Source organism: Ambystoma mexicanum, chromosome 5p, assembly GCF_040938575.1.
Source record: "Ambystoma mexicanum isolate Mex_15411 chromosome 5p, UKY_AmexF1_1, whole genome shotgun sequence".
NCBI classification, from domain to species: domain Eukaryota; kingdom Metazoa; phylum Chordata; class Amphibia; order Caudata; family Ambystomatidae; genus Ambystoma; species Ambystoma mexicanum.
In genome coordinates this window covers 1,100,418,559-1,100,439,172 of record NC_090930.1, presented here as the reverse complement: position 1 = coordinate 1,100,439,172, position 20,614 = coordinate 1,100,418,559, and the positions used below count along the sequence as shown (strand labels likewise).

The 20,614-nt window shown below is 49.4% G+C and overlaps 1 protein-coding gene across 1 annotated transcript; it reads left to right on the top strand.

Annotated features, from left to right (window-relative positions):
• The first annotated feature begins 15,762 nt into the window (after positions 1-15,762).
• ID4 (inhibitor of DNA binding 4) lies at positions 15,763-19,228 on the top strand. The gene is made up of 3 exons (XM_069613578.1): positions 15,763-16,336; positions 17,176-17,237; positions 17,933-19,228. The coding sequence occupies exons 1-2, from the start codon at positions 15,941-15,943 to the stop codon at positions 17,221-17,223; spliced, it is 444 nt and encodes a 147-aa protein (XP_069469679.1). The 5' UTR covers positions 15,763-15,940; the 3' UTR covers positions 17,224-17,237; positions 17,933-19,228.
• Positions 19,229-20,614: the final 1,386 nt, after the last annotated feature.

The window sequence follows — 20,614 nt, the reverse complement described above, 5'->3', positions numbered from 1 at the left end:
CACAAATCCTTAACTTCATCTGGTCTACTCTCTTGCCAGAACTCTGTTGCTTTAACACTATCTTACAGATACTGAACTTCACTGGGTATTCTCATTGTCCAGGGCTTTATTAAATAAACACTTTGTTGCACAAATCTTTAACTTCACCTGGTGTATTGCTGAGCCAGGACCTTATTACATAAACACTTTGTTGCACAGATTCTTAACTTTACCTGTCCTATTCTCTTGCCAGGACTTTATTGCACAAACGCTTTGTTACACACATCTTTATCTTCACCTGGTGTACTTTTGTGCCGGAACATTGTTCCATAACCAGTTCCTTAGTCAAATACAACTTCACTTGGTGTGTTTAATTTCCAGGACTTTACATTATGCAACACTTTTCTATCACAACATTAATTTAGTATAAATGTTTGCCAGGTCTATATGGGTTATTCGTTCCTCCCCAGTTGGGGTTCAATAGCCCATTAGCAACTAACATTATAAACACTCTGACATCTTTAATGACTTCGCTGCTTCCTGATCTTGGCGTTCTCACAAAATGTTTCCCTTTTATTTAATCGCCCGGTAAACAATCCACTTCTTCTAGGTCCACTGGCTATTTTTGTTGTTGATACACAACCACCTTTATACGGGGACAACCCGATAACCCTTCTTTCTTCCAAGGGTTTATCAGTCATCTGTTGTGCAAGGGGAAATAGAGCGAATTAGCTATGAAAGGGTACTTTCAACTAATTTCTTGTGAAAGATTCCTTGTGGACTCTCATGCATTCAATCCATGGTGCATGCATGCTCAGGGTGAATTAAATGTATAGATACCTATGGTAATGTGTGTGTTACAATAGTCTCGGTTTCTAAAGCTTTGAAATCTGAGGCGACTAGCGTGTTGTTTATTTGTCATCATTGGCATTAGAATTTCCTGCATTTATAACTTGTTGGTCTGTAAATTGATTACATTATTTCAATTTGGTTAATAAGTATACCTTCTGTGCAACCATGTGTGTTTCTTGTCCTGAAAGGGGGGGGGAAGCAGTAAGGAATCCGTCATTACAAGTGAGCCGGCTGGAATTAAGGTGCCAGTAACAAGGTTTATTCTCTGTGCGCATATATTCCAAATTTAAAATACCAGTATTTTTTAAAACTTTTTCTTCGCTATCCCAGTACACACAATTCGTGCATATCCCAGTTTACAGATACGGAATTCTAATGTTCTCCCAGTTTATCATTACACAATTCTAGTGTACACATTTTTTCTGCTACACAAATCCGGTGCAGTCAAAATTTGCAAACGCCCAGTAACATGTCCAGTCTATACAGTTGCAGCATACTTCAGTTTGACAGTCCCAGTTTGCTTGTTTGCAAAATCAGTTTATACTCATGCAATCCCAGTACTAGGTTCTCAGTGAAGCACACTCCTGTACATTTGCATTTTTGAAATCCCAGACTACAAACAGTTTACTCAGACCCATATATTCTTCAATTTGCACAATCCCGAGGTTCTTCCAGTATGACACCAGTATGGTGCACTAAAAAATTCCACATCAGCCCCAAATTTCATGAAGTGCGAGTTGGTGCTTGAAAACTCCTACTTATGCAGTTGGACTGAATTGAACGATCGCCGGGAAAAGTCTTTCAAGGAATCTGTAGCTCCCGACCCTGGACGTGTTCAACAAACATAGTAATCCAGTGTGACCACGGGCATTGAACACATCTGCCACCCTGCATTAAAGACAGATGAGTTACTTGGCAGTCTGAAGGTCTCCTTAAACGAGTCTGAGTGGAGACTGTTCCATTATTACGACTGAATGTTGGATACAGTACATGAGAGGTCTACATGATTGTAGTCAGATGTACCTTGCAAGCTCACTACGAAGACAGTCCTGAAGAAGGTGGCATCAACAACTGAGACCACCGAAACCGGTTGACACACATGTGGAGACGGCAGTAAAGTTTCTGCCGCAAACCACGTTCAAACCAAAGGGAGACTAAGAAATTATAGTGCCCACTCCCCTGGCATAATCTTCACAACAAGATCATTTTAGTCCTGCAACCAGAGACAAACTTTTTTTATCAGGGTTCATTTACCTCCAGTAATGGCCAATAAAGTGATAATTTTGCCCTAATACTGTTTGGTAATTGTCCTTACCCCTGTTTTAAATTCTTTAGAAGCAAGGGTTTTGTCGGATCTGCGCTGTCCATCCATTTCACACCATGAACCTTTTTTAACACAAAAATGTCTGGGCCACCAATCAATCAAGCATTCATGAACAAAAGTAAAAACAAGTTAAAATATGAACACATTACTCTCTTCTTATTCTATCCACTATTAGACAGGCCTCCCATCAGCACAGACTAGGAATAGGACCCCATACAGGCAGGGACTGATAGATCCTTCCCTGTCCTTTTTTTGACCTGCTATATTGCTGCTTGATGACAGGCCCAGGCAACCTTTGTTGTTGTCTGTAGAATACATAACAAGTCAGTAGCAGTTTTCTATGGTGTGATAGAAGAGCTCTGTTATCTTTCTCCTTCACCGCTTGAGACCTATAGGATCACCCGCGAACATTATACATGCTTGTTTGTGTACAATTGATTCTAGGGTTTGCCTGCCCCCACCCCTTCCTTTTCGTGTTACCAGATAGCGCTTGGGCATAACCCGCATACTCTCGCTACGCAACCCACACCCCTCATGAAATACTTTGTTGGACTGAACTCGCTGACACATATCCCTACGCCCCATAGGACGCAATGGTAGGCAGTGTGATGAGGATAGAGACCCATCACATTGAGACATGGCTTGCCTCGTGCACAGGATGAAAATAGTGCAGACTGCGCCATATGGTGACAACAGCTATGCTGGTGATGCCTATACTTCAAAATGTAATTTGTTTTGTTGTATTATATACCGCACCTCATTATGCCTGTACTGCTTCAATAAATACCATAAAAACTGCATTTATGTACATCAGGTGGCTGGAAGGAGCTTGTAAGGCCAAAGAATGCACAGACCCGAGTTGTACTGACAAGTGGGAGGAGACCCCAGAAGAGGAAGTGGTGTAAGGATACCCGAGAAGCATGATCCTGTAGGCTACTGTTCCTGTAAGAGTGCGGTCTTCAGTTATTGCAGGAGCAAAATAGCCTCTCTCATATTCTGCCATTTCCGTGAAGAAAAATTCTTCTATTTGATTGAATTGGAGGAGTGCTCAAATGAGGCGCCCTAGCGAAATAATAGATTACATTCACACGTTTCACTCCATGTCGGAAAGCTTCCTCAGGGCTGCGTAGTGAATAGGCACAAGGAACTTAACATTTCGGTCCTATTCATTCACAAGCTGATGGGAGTTGTCCCTGCTAAGAAAGTGAGCATGGCATGCATAAATCTATGCCTCACACCGCAGGCTTTAGCGGCCAGAACTACATTTTCCATATAATGACGCTAAGTCCAGTAAAAGAATATCTATATCATCTACTTAGGAGAGGTTTGGCGGCTTGGTATTTTTATGTCCGGTCTGTTATTCCGACAAATCCAGAACATAATTTATGCATCATGAGGTGCAGAATGACTTGCTATGCCAGGAGGCTGACCTTCTTCCTATTATGTGCAGCGCCGCTGCATAGCACTGCATCAATTATGCATGCGCAGTGTTATAGAGCTGCAGGGCGGCGAGCGTGGCAATGCTAGCTTATTCATGAGGCTCCCCCTTATAAATTATGGAGCTGCCGCTAGCAAATGCTTGTCGGGAAAATGGCAGACAGAAATGTATAGGCCTGGTGCTGGCTCGCAAGGCCACAAAACAGACAAATAAACACAACCTTCTCTCACAGGTTTTCTGTTGCTGTGCTCAGTGCATCCAATGCAAAGAAACCCAGAAAGGGGACAAAATAGGTTATTAATAGAAACCAATAAACTTTTAATTCACTTCTATACATTTAAATATCTTATGGTCCCTGCCTAGGCTCTTTGTATTGGTTGCGTTGGTTGGCCTTATTTACCGGAAAAATTAACTGGTTTCTCGGTTTCTAAATTGACCCTCCATACAGCAATGTTGCATGTTTTCAAGCACTTTTTGTGATATTTGGGAACACTGCTAGATAAAGCAATTTGCCCAGATGAACTCAACGTGGTTACAGGGGGAAATAGGACTTGAAATACTTTGAATTTAGTGTGCCAATCTCCATTGACATGGTCTTGGATTGTCAGTTTCAGGAATGTGGCCCTTATCGAGCAGAAACATCCCAGTGTAATCCTTAGTCAATCGGTAAACATTCTCATTGGGTAATATATATTTCCATGCATTAATATCAACCATTTGCATATTACGCACTAGAAATGAAATGATCTCGTTGAGTTATTAGCAGGGATTAACATTACCCAAGCGGATAGCACTTTGTTATCTAGAGTTTGGGGAGTTAAAAGGTCAATATTTTTTCACACAATAATCACATCAGCCGTTTCATGCAGAGCCTAGAACATTGCCTATGTGCTTTTTTTGTTTTGTTGGAATGTTATCATTTTATTAAGATGTTTGAACAAAATAAAATAATACAAACCATATGTGTACGATGCCGGATATCGTGGCGTCGTATACATGTGAGCGCACAATTGGCCATACAATTGTCTCTATGCTTTAATAATATAGCATAAGCTGATTGAAGACAACTTTTAATTATCGTTAGTTCATGGATGAATTATTAAAAGATGGAAGTGGAACTAAACCTGTGGCCTTTGGGGAACGGTCAGACTGGGGCATAACATGGTCCTGGGAACCAATGAAAAAGGGTTCCACAGTTGCAAATGGCAATTCATTCCTTTTGTGACAGACTGAGTAGAACCCCAGGAGGAGGTTTTTGATCAGATGTTATGCAAATTGTGCATTTTAAGAATATTTATTCAGTAACACAGGTCAAAACTACTAGCCGGATGGTGAAGTAACTTATCAAAGTGGCCCACTTCGAACAAAGAAACTGGCCCACACTAGCATCTTGTGTTTTTGGTACGAGCGTTGCCCTATTGCCCAGTAGGCCAGCCCGAGCCTGCTTTTTGTCTATTCAGCAATCGCTGCAGCTTGTGAATTGTCCACTGAGCTGCCTTGCATCTCTACTTTGAACCTAACATCATTTGCACCTGAGCAGGCGTGCAGTAGAGGCAGCAGCAAGCGCGTAGTGGCACGACAGGAGCTCATCTCTGGCGGGCAGAGACAACATGCAGGATGACCCACCATGGACATATTCCAGCCACCGGGCCTTCCACCCAATGGTCAGGCTCAGTCCCACTGGATAATGTTAATGTTGAAGGCAATTGTACCACGCACCGTCATCACTGGTGTGGCCAACAGAAGTAAAAGGCCACACCAGTGTCAGGTGTGACCTAATAAAATCCCAAATATTTGTATGTATCTTGTATTTGTGGGTATTTGATAGCAAGGATGGCCTTTCTAAAAGAAATGATGTACAGTGGATACTTTACAGATGGTAGGGAAAGTCAAATCTATGAGCTAATGTTGAACAGGGCTGCCTGCCAAAGGCCACTCTTTTCAAGGCTTCTCTCTCCGTCTCTGCCCTCCTCCTCTCCACTTTCGAGGGGGGTCCTCCAAACCCGAACCCACTCCATGGCCCTCTCCTGCCAGCCCCCGTCCTTCTCCCATTCCGCACCACCATCCGCACACAGCCCTCACCTGTTTCCTGACCCGCGCATCTCTGCATTGCGCTAGGACGAGGTGCGTTACTCGATTTTGGATCTGGCTTTGTCTGGCACACTTGTGGGTGTTGCGCTTCCCCCTAATCGTCTGTAGACTGCAATTGAGGCAGTCAACAGGAAGGGTACATTTGAAATGTACAATGGTTGCGTGGATAAGAATGAACATAGACCAGGGACCAATCTTTTGGTACAGAACATAAATATTAAAGACAATTAGAATCTAGTATTATTTCCGTAGGTGCAATTGACATGTGTGTATAAAAATCGGTATCAGAGTCAGTTGAGGAGGGGTAGCAGAATGGCTTTGATCGCCTGGGTGAGAGTATTCTTGTGGAGGGGCCAGTAGAGAGAAGACGCAAAAGTGGAAGAAGGCCAATGGGGGACAGTTGGGTTGAGGATAGATGAGGATTGCAGAGTCTGACAGGTAGAGTAAAGGGAAATATAGTACCTAAGGTAATGAGGGGGACACCGATGGATGGATTTAAAGAGGAGGAGAAGGAACTCAAAGAACGAAAGACTATGCGTGAAGGTCCATACAACACAGTGCTGCTATGAAGAGGTGGGAGAAGATCTACGTAGATTGCAGAGGGCGTGTGTTGTAAAGTTGAGAACTTTGTAAAGAGGAGTGAAGGGGTGCGGAGGAACATCAGGAAGTATGCTCAAGCGGTAGTCCGGTCTGCTGAGCACCAGGATAGAGAGAGAACGGGTAAATGTTCCTTAAGTTGAGAAGGTTAGTTCTGGCTGCAGCAGCCGCGGTGCATCCATGATGAACTTATGGAGTTTAAGGTCTCTGTCAAAGAGAACTCCAAGACTGTAGGTCAACGGTGAAGGGGTGGGGAGTGAGGAGTTCAGGAGCCAAGGAGATGGGAGCGTGGGGTTAGCCTTTGAGGCTGGAAGGAAAATGACTTGCGTCTCTGAAGGTTTTAACCTTAGGCAGGCTAGAGCCATGAGGCGAGGGCCAGGCGGTAATGCTTACTGAGATACCAGGGGTGGATGAGAGAAAGAAGAAATACATCTGGATGTGTATGGTCAGCAAAGCAGAGGGTCAGACAGGGTAGGGCCTGAGTGGGCAAGGCCCACCCAATATCTGTAAATGCCCACTCCTCAGCACAGTGTGTGTATTTACAGATGTTAATGTCACTGCGGTGGGCCTAACTACATTAGCTTCAGGCCCCACTCGTTAGACAAACCTGGCAAAGAGGGGGTAGGGAAAGCTGAAGGAAGGGATGAATTTGCCGAGGGAGGAGGAGTACAGAGTGAAGAGAAGAGGGCCCAGATGCTCTCTGGAAAAGTTCTAGGGAGCAGGGTTAGAGTTCTGCGAGACGGAGCAGCAGCGGAAGCAGAGAAAGGAGACCACACCGTCAAGTGCAGTGCCCTTAAACCCAAGGGAAGAAAGGGTTCAGAAAAGGGGTGATTTGCTGAAGGCTGCAGAGGGATCAAGCGGAGTGCGGATGGAGGAGGGTGAGAGTGGTGAGCAGACATAAGACAGTTGGAGCCCTGAGTGTGAGTAGTTTCAGTGGTGTGTTTAAAGAAGAATCCTGACTGGAGGAGGTTGCATACTGTGTACACCTCAAGGTAGTGGACAATGCAGCTAAAGGCAACGCTCTCAATGGCTTTAGAGTGGTGGGCAGGAGCGAGACAGGTCGATAGAATGGGCGATGGTTGAGGTCAGCCACGGGTTCCTCAGTGTAGGCACAACCGTGGCTATTAGGCAACCGGTTGGAAATACGCCGGTTGACAGCTAGAGTTTGCAGCGGGAGTAGAGGTAGGAGGGGGTGACAGGTGAAAATTCTTTGATAATTTAGGGTCTGAAGGGATCGCCAGGAGCACCGGTCGGATTGGCTGAGAGGAGGATGCACGTGAATTGGCGGTGGAGGTGGGAGAGGAGTGGGAAATCGATTCCAGGTGGAATGAATGGGGGAACTAACATCACACATGATGCATACCTTCACAAAGGAGGATGTGGTAAGGATGGAATACTATGGCTGTGGACTAATTGGCAACTTCTCCCAGTAGCGGGCTGGTAAAATATGAGTTTGCCTGCTGCACTCTCTGGAATGTTCCACAGGGAGACGACCCTCTGCCTGTGTGCCCATATCACATCAGATTCAAAATGCTGCACAAGTGACGGAAATGTTCCACCACATCTGCGCCTACACATCTCCAGAACGTACCATGCCACAAACGCTAGCGGTGGTAAATGGCCGTCAACGACTGAGTCTGCCTTCCACCAATAATATAATATCATATGCAGATGAGTTGGGCAAGAGTGCGCCAGTGCAATAAGAGCTGTGCATAAACACACGTCGCTTTGCTGCTGAAAGCCCGGAAAGCGCGCCTCAGCGGTCACTCTCCCGGCCTTTACATACACCTCAGCCCATACCTCAGGGATCTGCAACCCGTGGCTCTCCAGATGTGTTGGACTACAACTCCCATGTCCCTTAATCATTGGCTATACTGGCTCCGATTGATGGGAGTTGTAGTACAAAACCTCTCAAGAGCCAAAGGTTGCAGACCCCTGCTCTACCTGCTGTCCCAGCGTCCCTTGCTTTCCCGCTGCTATTAAGGGACAGGGTGGACACCCTATACTAGGCCAGTTTTTTTTTTTTTTTAATCATGGCAAAAGGTTAATTAGCTTTCTCCCCCTTGCCTTTGACCGACCGGCCAAATTGGTGTGTTTGAACCTTTGTCTGGTTGGCTTTCACTCCAAGGACACTGCATCATGTTATTGGCGCCTGCGGATACTGTTTGAAAGTCCACATCGTTGTGTGGGCGGGCCGCCGTTGCGGCCTGGGCGCAAAACGTACAGGACGTTACGTCAGGGATGGGGAGGGGCGGGACTCGGGGTGCGGCAGTTGCCGTGTATGTTAAAATAAAGCAGGTTGCGTTACACCCTGGCTCCATGTCAAGGTGTTGGCGCTGACCCCTCAGAACGCAAGAGGGATTCTAACAATGGCGACGAGGGGTGAGCAACCCGCCCGCGCCACCATGAGGCCTGCCGTTGGGCAGTAAAGCGCGTATGTGCGCCTCTGAGAATTTCTGGGTGGCACATCGCACCTCGCCTCGTAGACCGACAAGGGCCTGCACCCACAGAAACCCGCTGGGGAAGACAAAGCGGATCCCCGACTGCCTCTGTGGAACGTAAGTGCACAGCGCAGCGGAGGAGTACAGAGTGGCCGGGCAGCAAAGGAAGGCGTGAGCGCACCGGCCGGGGGTTTCACACGCGTCAGAGCTCCCCGACCGCGATCAGCTGTGGCCCTGCCTGCTGGAGCTAAGCAGGAGATTTACAAAGAAGCCTTCCAAGCGTCACACGCGGCTGACCGCTCCGGAGGAAAGCAAATATCACGGCCCAAACTTAAAGAAACTCATCCACACGCTCAAGAACAAGTCACATGCACACGTGACGACCGAGCACATGAGACTAAGAATAGCAAAGAAACCAAGTGAACAAGTAACGTCACCGCCAAAAGGGTGAAGGTACGACCAGAACAGTTATAAGTGGCTCCACCACTAATTTCAAATCTTCTTGACACACAGATCATCACGCAAGCATGTCAGACCCAGCGCTAGTAACAGCTTCATCCTCAGGAGGGGCAGACAACTCACAAGGAAATGAGCAGCAACCACAGACCAACAGTGACACGTCACAAGTCATACACATGCCAAGCCCATTTCAGATACGGGACACCTCGAACCTAGGACCTTGCTGGGTCATATGGCTCCAAGACTTCAAATTGTATGCGGGAGCCATAGGCCTAACGGATGATAAAAGACTCAAGAACACGCTTTTCATAGCGGTGGGGCCGGCGGTGAGAGACATTGCGGGCGAATTACTGAATGTGGACACCGTGACATATGGAGAACTCCATGCCAAACTCTCAGAATACTTCGCGCCCCACACCAATGTTGATTACGAACGCCATATATTTCACACAACCAGACAGGAGAAGGGAGAATCCATAGACACCTTCGTCATGTGCCTTCGCATTAAACTGAAACATTGCAAATTCCACAAGTATTCAAACGAAGAAGTACTCAGATCGCAAGTGATTGCGGGATGTCTCTCCCAACCATTCCGCAAACAACTGCTACAAAAAAAACGAGGTCATTGAAAGAAATCCTAGCGTTAGCCCGCATGGAAGCTGCAGTGGACTCACAACTGGACAACTTGGGCAAAGTCTCCATACAACAGCACACAGAAAACTCTGACACCATCAACAAATTACACGCAAACCCCACTCAAGGAGGTAAGCGCCCTGAGGCCACATGCTACAAATGTGGGTATGAATACCCGCGTGCGGGGGAGTGCCCAGCATTAGGACAACAATGCGCTGCATGCGGGGGAATGGACCATTACAGCGCTATGTGCAAAAATGCGCCAGTACCCACTCCAGGCAAACATCGAGCTCAGGAAAGACACAGGTACATCCGCCAAAGCCCACCAAGATCCAGAGGTGAGAGCGACCACCCAAACGCCAGGAGAGAAGACAGAGATCGGAGAAACCTCTACACACAAGAGGACAGACGCCCGCCAGAAGATGCTAGATGCTCCCAAAGAAGGCGTTTTGTCAGGTACATTGAGATGCGGTCCCCCACCAGCAGCGAAACCCCATCGTCAGAAGAAGACCAAAGGAAAAAGGGATACGTATGGGCTCTCAATAACAACACCACGGCCCCCCAACACAGCCCCATCCTCACGCTACATGTCAATAACACCCCGCTACAATTCTTGATAGACACTGGAGCAACGGTCAATATCATCAGTGAACAGGAATATGAGTCACTTACACCACCATCAAAAATCAGGAAAGCCTCCGTGGACATATATCCCTACGGCGCCACAACCCTGTTACCGTGCGAAGGCAAAATCACGGCCTGGTGCACCCACAAAGAACATGCAGCGAAAATTCCCTTGCACATCTTGAAAACCGAGACCAACAGTGGGTGCATTTCAAGCTTTCGGACTGCCGTGGACATGGGTCTAGTACACATTTATACCAACTGATGGCCCATAAATATTTGGCCAAACCAGGGGCGATCGAACAAACTTTCCCAAAATGATTCACTGGCCTCAGGAAACTAAAGAACAGGAAAGTCCATCTTCACATAAACCCACCTGTCAAACCCGTGGCCCAACATTATCGAGGCATCCCTATCAATATTCAAAGGCAGGTGGAGGATGAACTAGACAAACTCATCAAAATGAACGTAATTGAACCTGTGTCAGGCCCTACGCCCTGGGTATCGCCCATCGTACCCGTCCCTAAGAAATCCCCGGACGGATCCAGACGCCTGTGTGTCGACATGCGCAGAGCCAACTTCGCCATCGAGAGGGAGAGACACCAGTCACCCATAATCACGGACATGATCCACCTCCTCCACGGAGCGAGGATCTTCTGAAAAAATAGATTTAATGAAAGGATACCACCAAATTGAAATCGCGCCAAAATCCCGATACATTACCACATTTGTAACCCACCTTGGCCTCTTCCAGTACAAAAGGCTCCGTTTTGGCATCTCATCGCCGCTGAAATTTTTCAAGAAGAGATTCATAGGGTGATTCGACATGTCCCAAACTGTTTAAACTATTCAGACAATGTACTGGTATACAGCAATACACAAGAAGAGCATGACATGGCGCTACACAGAGTATGCGAGGCCCTAGAGGAAGCAGGACTCACGCTAAACAAGGCAAAATGTGAATTCTCGAGAGGGTCCTTAAGATTCTTTGGTCACATTTTTTCAGAAAAGAGGATGAGACCAGACCCCGACAAAGTCAAAGTACTTAACTCGGCTACGCCCCCGAGAACACGACAGACTTGCGCTCGTTCTTAGGGTTGGCCAGTTACTGCTCAAGATAGCTGAAGGACTATGCCACCGTGAGCAACCCCCTACGCCTGCTCACATGCAAAGACACACCATTTATTTGGTCAACTGAGTGCCAGAATGCATTTGAAGCGATCCGGAACGCTATCTCGCAAGCGGAAGACATGGCATATTTCGACGCCCGCCGGGGCACTGAAATAATTGTTGACGCCAGCCCTGTGGGACTGGGCGCAATACTCACCCAAAAACACCCGGCAGACCCACACAACATCTACATAGTGACCTACGCCAGCAGGACCCTGATCGCCACAGAACAGGCTTATTCGCAGGCAGAAAAAGAAAGCCTAGCAGTGGTATGGGCGTGTCAGTATTTTCATCTGTTCCTGTTCGGAAAGGAATCACGATAGTCGCGGATCACCAGGCACTGCTCACCATTTACGGCGACCCCAAAGCCAGGATGCCACCAAGAATAGCCAGATGGGGCCTGCGGCTACAAGACTACAAGTTCACAGTAAAGCACCGCCCTGGCAAAGAAGAGAACCCAGCGGACTACTTGTCCCGTCATCCTACGTCATCAACTGAGTCACAACCCTCTATCGCAGATGCATACATAAACTATGTAGTTCACCATCTCCAACCACTGCCGGTAAGATGGGCAGAACTATCCGCTCAATCGCTTTGAAGCCCGAGTCTCGGGGCTACCTGGGCCAGAGGCGCGCGGTGCTGTGACCTTAGCAGTGAAGTGCGCCGCAGTGGCAGTGCACTCCTTTTCAGCTGCGCGTGCAGTCACTTGCTTGTTGCACTATTATGCTCCTCGCCTGACACAGAATGTACCAACCCTCCCCACTTCCATCGGCCTCTGGCTACCTGTATGTATCGCCCTAGCTGGGCGCTTCGAATTCATGCATTATATCCGCTATTCTAAATCTTAAGTGCTCTGTTGCAGACTCGGCAGCGTGCAACACTAGCCAAAAGGCTCCAAATGAATACGCTACTGGCATATCGCTCGCAAAGGCACGATAACGTGGGGTGGCGGTGAGATTGTCGCAGCTCATACGTTTGCAGTAACGCTGCCGAGCGCTGGTTGCGGATATCGGTGTTTGCAAAAACCTACTTGGTAGCCTAGCGCCCCAAACCACGAGCCGATAAGGAATATCGGCGCATGCTGGACAGGTGGTCCGCAGATACGCCCATCGCCCGCTCGCCAACTTTATCCGGGCTGGCAGCGTGATACAGCGTTCTGTGGTGTTTTCTGCAACTCTGGCAAATATGGCACGCCCCAAAACTGCCCCTGTCAGTATCAAACATACAACCACCCAAACTTTGATCCGGGGATTTCTAATCACGGCCACGCTGTTGAAGTAATGTAAGTGCACAAGTAATGTAACCTCCATGTGGCGCGCAGCCTGTATCTGACCACATTAGGAGCGCTTAGAAACCAAACGCTGGTTTGCAGCGCTATGCGTGTGATAATTAGGAGCGCTTTGTAGGGCTTGCAGCGCTATGCGGGTTCTTCAACTACTTACTCAATGATACGCGCAACAAACGTAGAACTTGAAAGTCAATGAGGGTATAACATTTGGGATGCATCCAATGATTGTCAGACCCCCCTCCCCGTGCCCCGACCCCTTGTTTGTGAGGTGACCATAGTGTGGTAGGGAGCGCACGAGCCCTCGTCCTTTGCTGGTGGTCACGAGCCCCTGGTCGCGAGTACAGCCAGCACGCACCCTGCAGGCGAGTCTCGGACACACCACGCAGAGCGGGCGCGTATTTCACGGGCGCCTCTGCATTTATTTCCCCGATACTAAATCAATGAGCGAGAAACGCAATATACCGAATGGCGCCGTCCGGGCACGGAGCGAGCCGAGGGAAACCCAAGAGGCCTGCCATTGCTACGCAGCCCATGAATAATGCACTCCTAAGAGGCCAATAAAGCGCGCGTGTACCGATGGCACGGGCAGATAAACTCCAGGGCGCAGGAATGCAGGGCACCTCATTAGAAGATTGCATGTTTAAATGAATGTTACGCCGAGCGCCAATTGACGAAATCAAGTTACGAGGATGAATTTTACATGGGGCGGATACATATTAAATGCCATTGTGGAATTTTAAATGAACTTCCGACATGCATATTTCATCGGTTGGTGCTTGGCGGCGACGTCAGGGTGCACACACGTATAATTCAATTCCCAGGTCCACTGCAGCTACTAAAAGGGAAAAATGTCGGAAAACGTAGATAATGAATATCTATAATTGTACATGAATATATAGCGCTGGCCTCTGCCCTTTTTTTTAAATGAAGATGAACATATCACGTATGTACTGGTTCGCAGGGTATGCAAGTATGTTTGTATGTTTTGCCATGCAATGTTCTTAACACACACATAACACCATCCATGTTATGGTGCTTTAAAAAAAAGCATGACAACCTCGTATTATACACGCAAGCGTGTAGGCGTGAGTGCGTGTGCGTCATTCTCTGTAGTAAGGTGCCTGTCCTCTGCTTCCTAGGCGAGGTGAGTGGTGTAAGCATATTAGGCCGACCGTGCAGCAGCTGTTTAAAAGTCAGGTACATAACAACGGAAGAAGCTCTGGCATAATAAAACACAGGTTGTGTTATGAATGCGGACGCCTGGTAAATAAGTTATATTTGCTGCTCTTTGTCCGGCTGTCCTATAAGTGACACTAATGTGCTGCTAGTTATCTGGCTATCGGAGGCGCATGGCACAGTTCTGCGTGTGACGCAGGGGCCTGCCAATTACACACATGTACGTACACGCACGCATTCTACGAACCTCCCATTCCACGGACTTCGGTCCTCCAAAAGCGTTCCCCCGCAGTGCTTTGAGACCATACCAATGGGAAAAGGTGCTATACTAATGCCCTATTACATTATATATGTGCTTCTCTTTGTCCGGCTGTCCTATACATGACACATGTGGTGCTAGTTATCTGGCTACTGGAGGATAAAAGCACAGTCCTGCGTGTGATATGAGCGTGTGATATGAGCCCTGCACATATCCAGATGCCTGGGAAATTACGCATATTTCTGCTACGCATTTCTCTGTTGGAAAAATAATGCTTTGCTGCTGTTGTTCTACTGGCTGCATTTAAGTTCCCATGGGGGTGGGGTGTGTTATATTATCATCAATTCTGCACGAGCCCCTTGGTTAAGCGGTGCGCCTTGTGCTGGCACACAAGGCTGTGCTGACTCGCTGGACCCAAAGACATTCATACAGTAGCATTCGTGTGATGAAAGGTTTGGTGGTCCCCACTCCCCAAATTCTATTCATTTTGGACCCATGGGCAATGTGAAACTGGCGAGTGCAGCTGATAGAGCTAAACGAGTAACTGAATTAATGGACTTTAGCCAAAGCGCTACTGTGAAAAGACTCGCCCAAAGGCTTTTCTTGATTAGACGTGATGCACAACTACGACAGAAAGTGCGATATCTTAGGGTTAAACTCAGTGGAGTCAATTTGTTGAAAATGTTGGGGGGCAAGGGGGCATGACATCTAAATGTAAGGGGGCCTGCAAAAATGTATGGGACAAAATTGTGTGCCACAAAAGTTGGAGGGGACAAACACCCTTGCCCCCCACCACCTCTAAAATTACGCCCACTAACGCAGAAGTTTCCAGCTCTAAATCACAGAGATTTGAGGATTCTCTCCCAAATCCTGGTGTTGATTTTCAGGTGCGACACACTATTAAAGACAATGGGGGGTTTGGTTGTGGGTGAAAGTGGGATTATCCCCCCCCTTCTCAATTGTTACTCCAACATCGACTGAATATTGACATTCGTGGAACTGGATAGGCATGTTGCGGACTCCACAGCGCGAACATAGTTATTTTCCAACTGCGACTGAAACGGAAATGAGGGAGGTGGGAGCCTGCCCCCTTGTGGGATGTCAGCAGAAGTCGCCCGCGCCAGGCAGAAGCGCGCGCGACGGCGCGCACCTATTTCTCCCCACACGCCTCGCGACCTCCAGCTCTCCAATCTGTCCCTCTCGACACTCCCCACGAGCCAGACCCCCCACGGCGCCCAGGGAATGGAGCTGCCTCTGTATTGGCCGTCGTCCCTGTTCTAAGGCTCCGGGACATCAGGGAATCCGATTGGCCCCGTGTCTCGTCCTGACCCGCCCTTCCCTCGTCCTCTCACCGCACTGGTTCACGGAACGCCTCGACGTTCCGTTGGTCCCGCCCCGGGGCTTATAAAGGGAGCCAATGCTGCGAGCTGCAGTCAGTGCAGCTGTCGCTTCTAGGGCTGGCTTCTGACAGGGTGCGCGTGCGCAGAGGCAGCAAGACGGGCTACGGGCACGCGCGCACTACTTGCTGTCAGTGTCAAGTGCCCGCCTGCAGGAGACGCCAAGCCCACCATAGCGGACCCGGCCTCCCCTTCCACCCTCCGCACGTCCGATGAAAGCCGTCGCCCCCCTGCCGCCGCCTCCCCAGAGCCGGAGATCCCCAACGGCGGCTGCGCTGGGCTGCGGGGAGCTGGCCCTGCGCCGCCTGCATTCGCCGGAGCAGCACAGCCCGCCACTGGGCAGGATGCAGCCGCCACCCGAGTGCGGCGCCGGGCCCGGCGAGGAGCCGCCCACCCTGTGCTTGCTCCAGCATGACATGGAGGGGTGCTACAGCCGCCTGCGGAGGCTGGTGCCCTCCATCCCGCAGCACCGCCGGGTCAGCCGGGTGGAGATACTGCAGCATGTCATTGACTATATCCTGGACCTGCAGCTCGCCCTGGACACGCACCCGGCGCTGCGGCCGTCCGCCCCTGCCCGGACTCCGCTTGCAGACCTCAACGCCGACCCGGTGAGGGCCAGGGCCTTTTTGGGGTGTAGAGTATGGACGGGGGTGGGTGGCTTGTGCATGGCCTCGGGGTTGTGGACGGTCACCGGCATTGATGGAGAGCGACACCCCATGTCCTCTCAGCGTGGTGTGTTGCCCCTGTGGGTGCAATGGGCAGATGACTTATCTGTACATTGTAACTGTCCCCCTGTCATTAATGCCCCACCACTCTGCCGTGGGGGCCGGGGTCTGTACATCTGTTAGCATTGTCTTCCCATTCCACCCTTCACATGCCTCCCCCACCCGGAACTGACTGCTCCTTCACATTCACGGGCTCGCCCCCTCCCCCCGTCTCTGCTGAAATTCTGCATCAGTCCTTTGTATGCGACCTGCCTCTCCTGGTCTGATGCGCATTGCCAGGGACGTGTGCCTGGTCTCCTGGAGGTAGGGTCCCCTTGCACATTGCCCCATGGTGGTACAGATATCCTGCGCCCTCTCTGACTCTTGGGACCGGCTGCAGCGGAGACCGCCAGTGGCTCAGCTGTTAACCTCTGGTTACTCGGCATTGCCACCCAATTATTGGGCCAACTAGAAAATTGCCCACACATTTCCACTTTTTCCAAACCCCTTTGCACAATTTCACCGTAATCCATGTTATAGACAGTGTTTGGGGGGCGGGGTACTACATATGCATGTTGCAGTGGGTAGTCCTGAACTTGTCCTCTGGATCCGCAAACGGTGACGCCTGTGGTGGTGTGGGTGTGATGTGGGGGGTAAGCAGGCGTGCGGGAGGGTGGGAATGCCCGCCCGCCCGTGGTGTGACACGCATGTGCCCTGACAGCCTCTCCCGTTTTATTTTTCAGGCTGCGTCCGTGGTTAACAAGCAAGGAGACAGCATCCTGTGCCGCTGAGCTGCTCCCGCAAGGTGAGTGCACCCCCGTCGCATAACCTCCCCAGGTATAGGGTCTTGGGCACGCTGGTAGCACGGCATGCGCGGTGCCACAGGGTGGGGGTACCCAGGTAGGGTGATCTAACCGGCTATTGCAGTATCCCGCGCCGATGTCCTTGTGAAACAGTGCTTGATGGTAGCCATTGGCATAGTTAGCGTGATTTAGGTGCCTGCCCTGCAGGCCAGGGGTCTGGGTGGTTGGGGTGGCGTTTCCTTCAGCAGACGGGGTGCTTGAGAGCTGTCTAGTGGCGCGCGGGAGTGGACCCTGCTGTCGCATAATGCCCAGTCCGCGTGCAGGCGCTCCGCTCCCAGTGTATGGACTGCTGTCAGTGGCTGCCGGGGCGGAGAGGCGCAGGCAGCGGGCGCGTTCATTGGTTATTCATTAACCCCGCGACGCCATGCAGTCCATTCCGATGGATGGTTGACTGGCTTCTATGGGGAGGTGGTCAGAGAGTGCTGGCCTCGGCTGCACATGGTGGTGGAGCGGGGCTGAGTGGGCATGGGTAGGGCCTCGCGCTACTGCTGCCGCCGCCGCCCTCCCTCCCGCGGCCTGACCTGCTTTTTGTTTTGGGCGGTTGATCAAGCATGTCCCGTGTTTTTGTTGGTGGCGCCAGTCAGTCTGGAAGCAGAGCCGTTCACACACCCCCTCCTATTCATTCGTCTTCCCACAGGTGTGCAGCCCAGGCCGAGCCAGAGGAGGAGGAGGAGGAGAGGCGCGCAGGCTCCGCCGAGCGGCGAAGGAGGAAGACAAAAGCGGCCGGCGCCGGCGGACCTGCACCGACCCAGCCGAGAGCGGTGCCGCCACCCTTCACGTCCATCCGTCCATCCACCGTGCGCGTGTGTTCATTATGCACTGGCCGCGAACCCGAGTGTCTGGACTCGAGAGAGAGGCACACACACAACACACTTTATACATCAACCTTAAGCTTTACTAATCCACCGGATCATTGTAGATAAACTTAACGAGACGTCTATTGTTTTAAAATAGATGATTTTATTGAAGCTAGGGGGTGAGGGGGGGCAGCTTTTCCCTTCCGCACCCCCCTTTGCACGAATGTTACATATTGTATAGGCGAACGATGGCATTTCATACTGTCTGTATATAAAGATGTTCTATATAAGTGTACGTGGAAAGAAGTATATATGCTTTAATAGACTACTGTAATTATGGGAATATTTTTAATTAAATTTTTTTTTTTTGTAAATACATTTTTTTTTAGGAGGCGTGGGATTTCACTTGTGAGAACAAAACAAATCTTGACCTCGTTGGAAGCTGCTTCTTTGACAGAATGTTATATTTTTTTTTTCACACCCTAGCCCCCCGTGTCTTGTACACTCTAAATGTAACCTTGTAGGTGATGGTGTCCCCGCACGACTGCATGGCATCAAATGTTCAGCTTGTAACTTACACGACCTCGATGGCTCCGTTAAGACTTCTGATGTTTCATGTCCGAGCTTCACAATCCCCCCTCCTGCACACATGGTAGCTAGTAAAATGGGTGCATGCTTTCTCCACATTGTTCAGTTTGCTAGGACGAGCAGGGCTCCGTTTTTAACACTGTGTAAAGCAGCGCTCTTTGAATGCCCCCCAAAAATCTCACACCAGGCCGTTATCCCTAACCTTCGCTGTGTGGCATGCTGCATTTTGTGTGACGAAGACGCAGCTTTCTGCTTGCAACCAAAGCGCTATAACTCGAGCAGTAGCTGTTTTTGTTTGTTTTCATTTTACGTCAAAGAATCCGAAAGGGCAGTTTATATTACAGCAGTAAACCTCATGGAGTGGCGTTAATCTTGCAGGCAATTTTAATCTGATTTAGGTAGACCAAAATTTCTAATGACCTAATCAAAGATTTCTTTTGTGTACAGAACTGTTTTGTTTCCATTGCAGCTGTTTACAGTTGAGAGTTTAATATGTGAGGTGTAATTTTTACATATGAACATTAAAACTAGATTCTACCTGTCTTGAAGCACGATTGTCACGTTGTTTTTCCTGCTTTGCCTGGATCCAGCTGTGTTTGGAATGCTTGGGCACGAGGGCTATTAACGTCGATGTTCGCAGGTCTGTGCTGTATAATTAAGCTTCTTTTAATTATTTTGTTCTCCTTTTTGGCAAGTGAGGCCACCTCACTGCTTATGTTATTAGCTTCTGAATTCTTAACCTATTGCTAACGGGGAGGCCATTTTAGAGGGGCTCGCGTTTGCCATGGCTTTTCCCTTCCGCTGCGTGGAACCAAGGCGTCAATCACGCCCTCGTTCAGGATTCCTCTTCGTGTCGGTCTTGGGTCTTGCCTGACTGGCCGGTACCGCTGCACGAGCTGCTGCCCCAGTGAATCTTGTGAAATCCGAAACATCAATTCTGGCGCTTGACGCATTGTTTCCGCATCCACGCGGAATGCTCAGGGTTCCTCCTTGGCTTTGTGTGTGCGTGTTTTTAGCCGTTACTGTGTATTTGGCGCATTGTTTAGCCCCTATGCGCAGTCGTGCCCTCCGAGATGGCACGTGCTTCTGCACTGGCTTTGGAGAAGGTATCAAGCCAGGGTCACGTTACTTGCCATTCTCGACATTCCAACACTCCATTTGTCTGAGTGTTCTATATTGTCTCCATGTTTGCATTTCTTGGTGCTTGTGTCGCTCATTCCAGCCTATGGCTGCATGCAAATGGCACCTAGCACCCATGAGGCGAAGACGCTGCAGTGGCCGTACCTGACCATCGCCCTGTGCACGACTCTCGAGCCCCCCCCTTGAGTAAAAATATTGCCACTGGGCCCCCATAGATGTCATTTCTGTGTTTTTTTTCTATTACAAGAAGTTGTCATACTCTCTTTTGGAGAGTCCTCGCATCACCCCTGCCCCCCGCCCCCACGTCAGCCCTGGGGTAAATGCAGCATTATTGAAGGAAATGCAAATGCTAGTCGCGCAACCCCCCCCCCCCAAGGCCTTTGTGTAAAGCATATTGCCTGTTACTGTAACACTAGCTAGTGCCACCTTCTAGCCCTGTCCAACTAGACTGGACGTTATGAAGACCCATCTCTGCAGCGTTGCTGTTTGATCTGGGCTGGGGGTCGTGGTACCTTGCATGACCGTTATGTTGGGAATTGCGCTGCAAACGGGTGTCGTTTGCATGGTTTCCAGGTGCTCTGATGGATCTGAAAGATGTTGGATGGGGGTTTAGGATGATGAGGGTAAAATAAAGCTAACTTTGCTGCTATGCTGTGTGCAGGCATCGTCATGGTGGGAGAGACGTTAATCTCTCCCACCATGGCGCACGTGCAGAGAGTTGGTAACTGAATTCCTTCATAGTGTACCGAATGATCGGGCAACTGACAGTGCATTGATCGATTTCCCAGTAGATG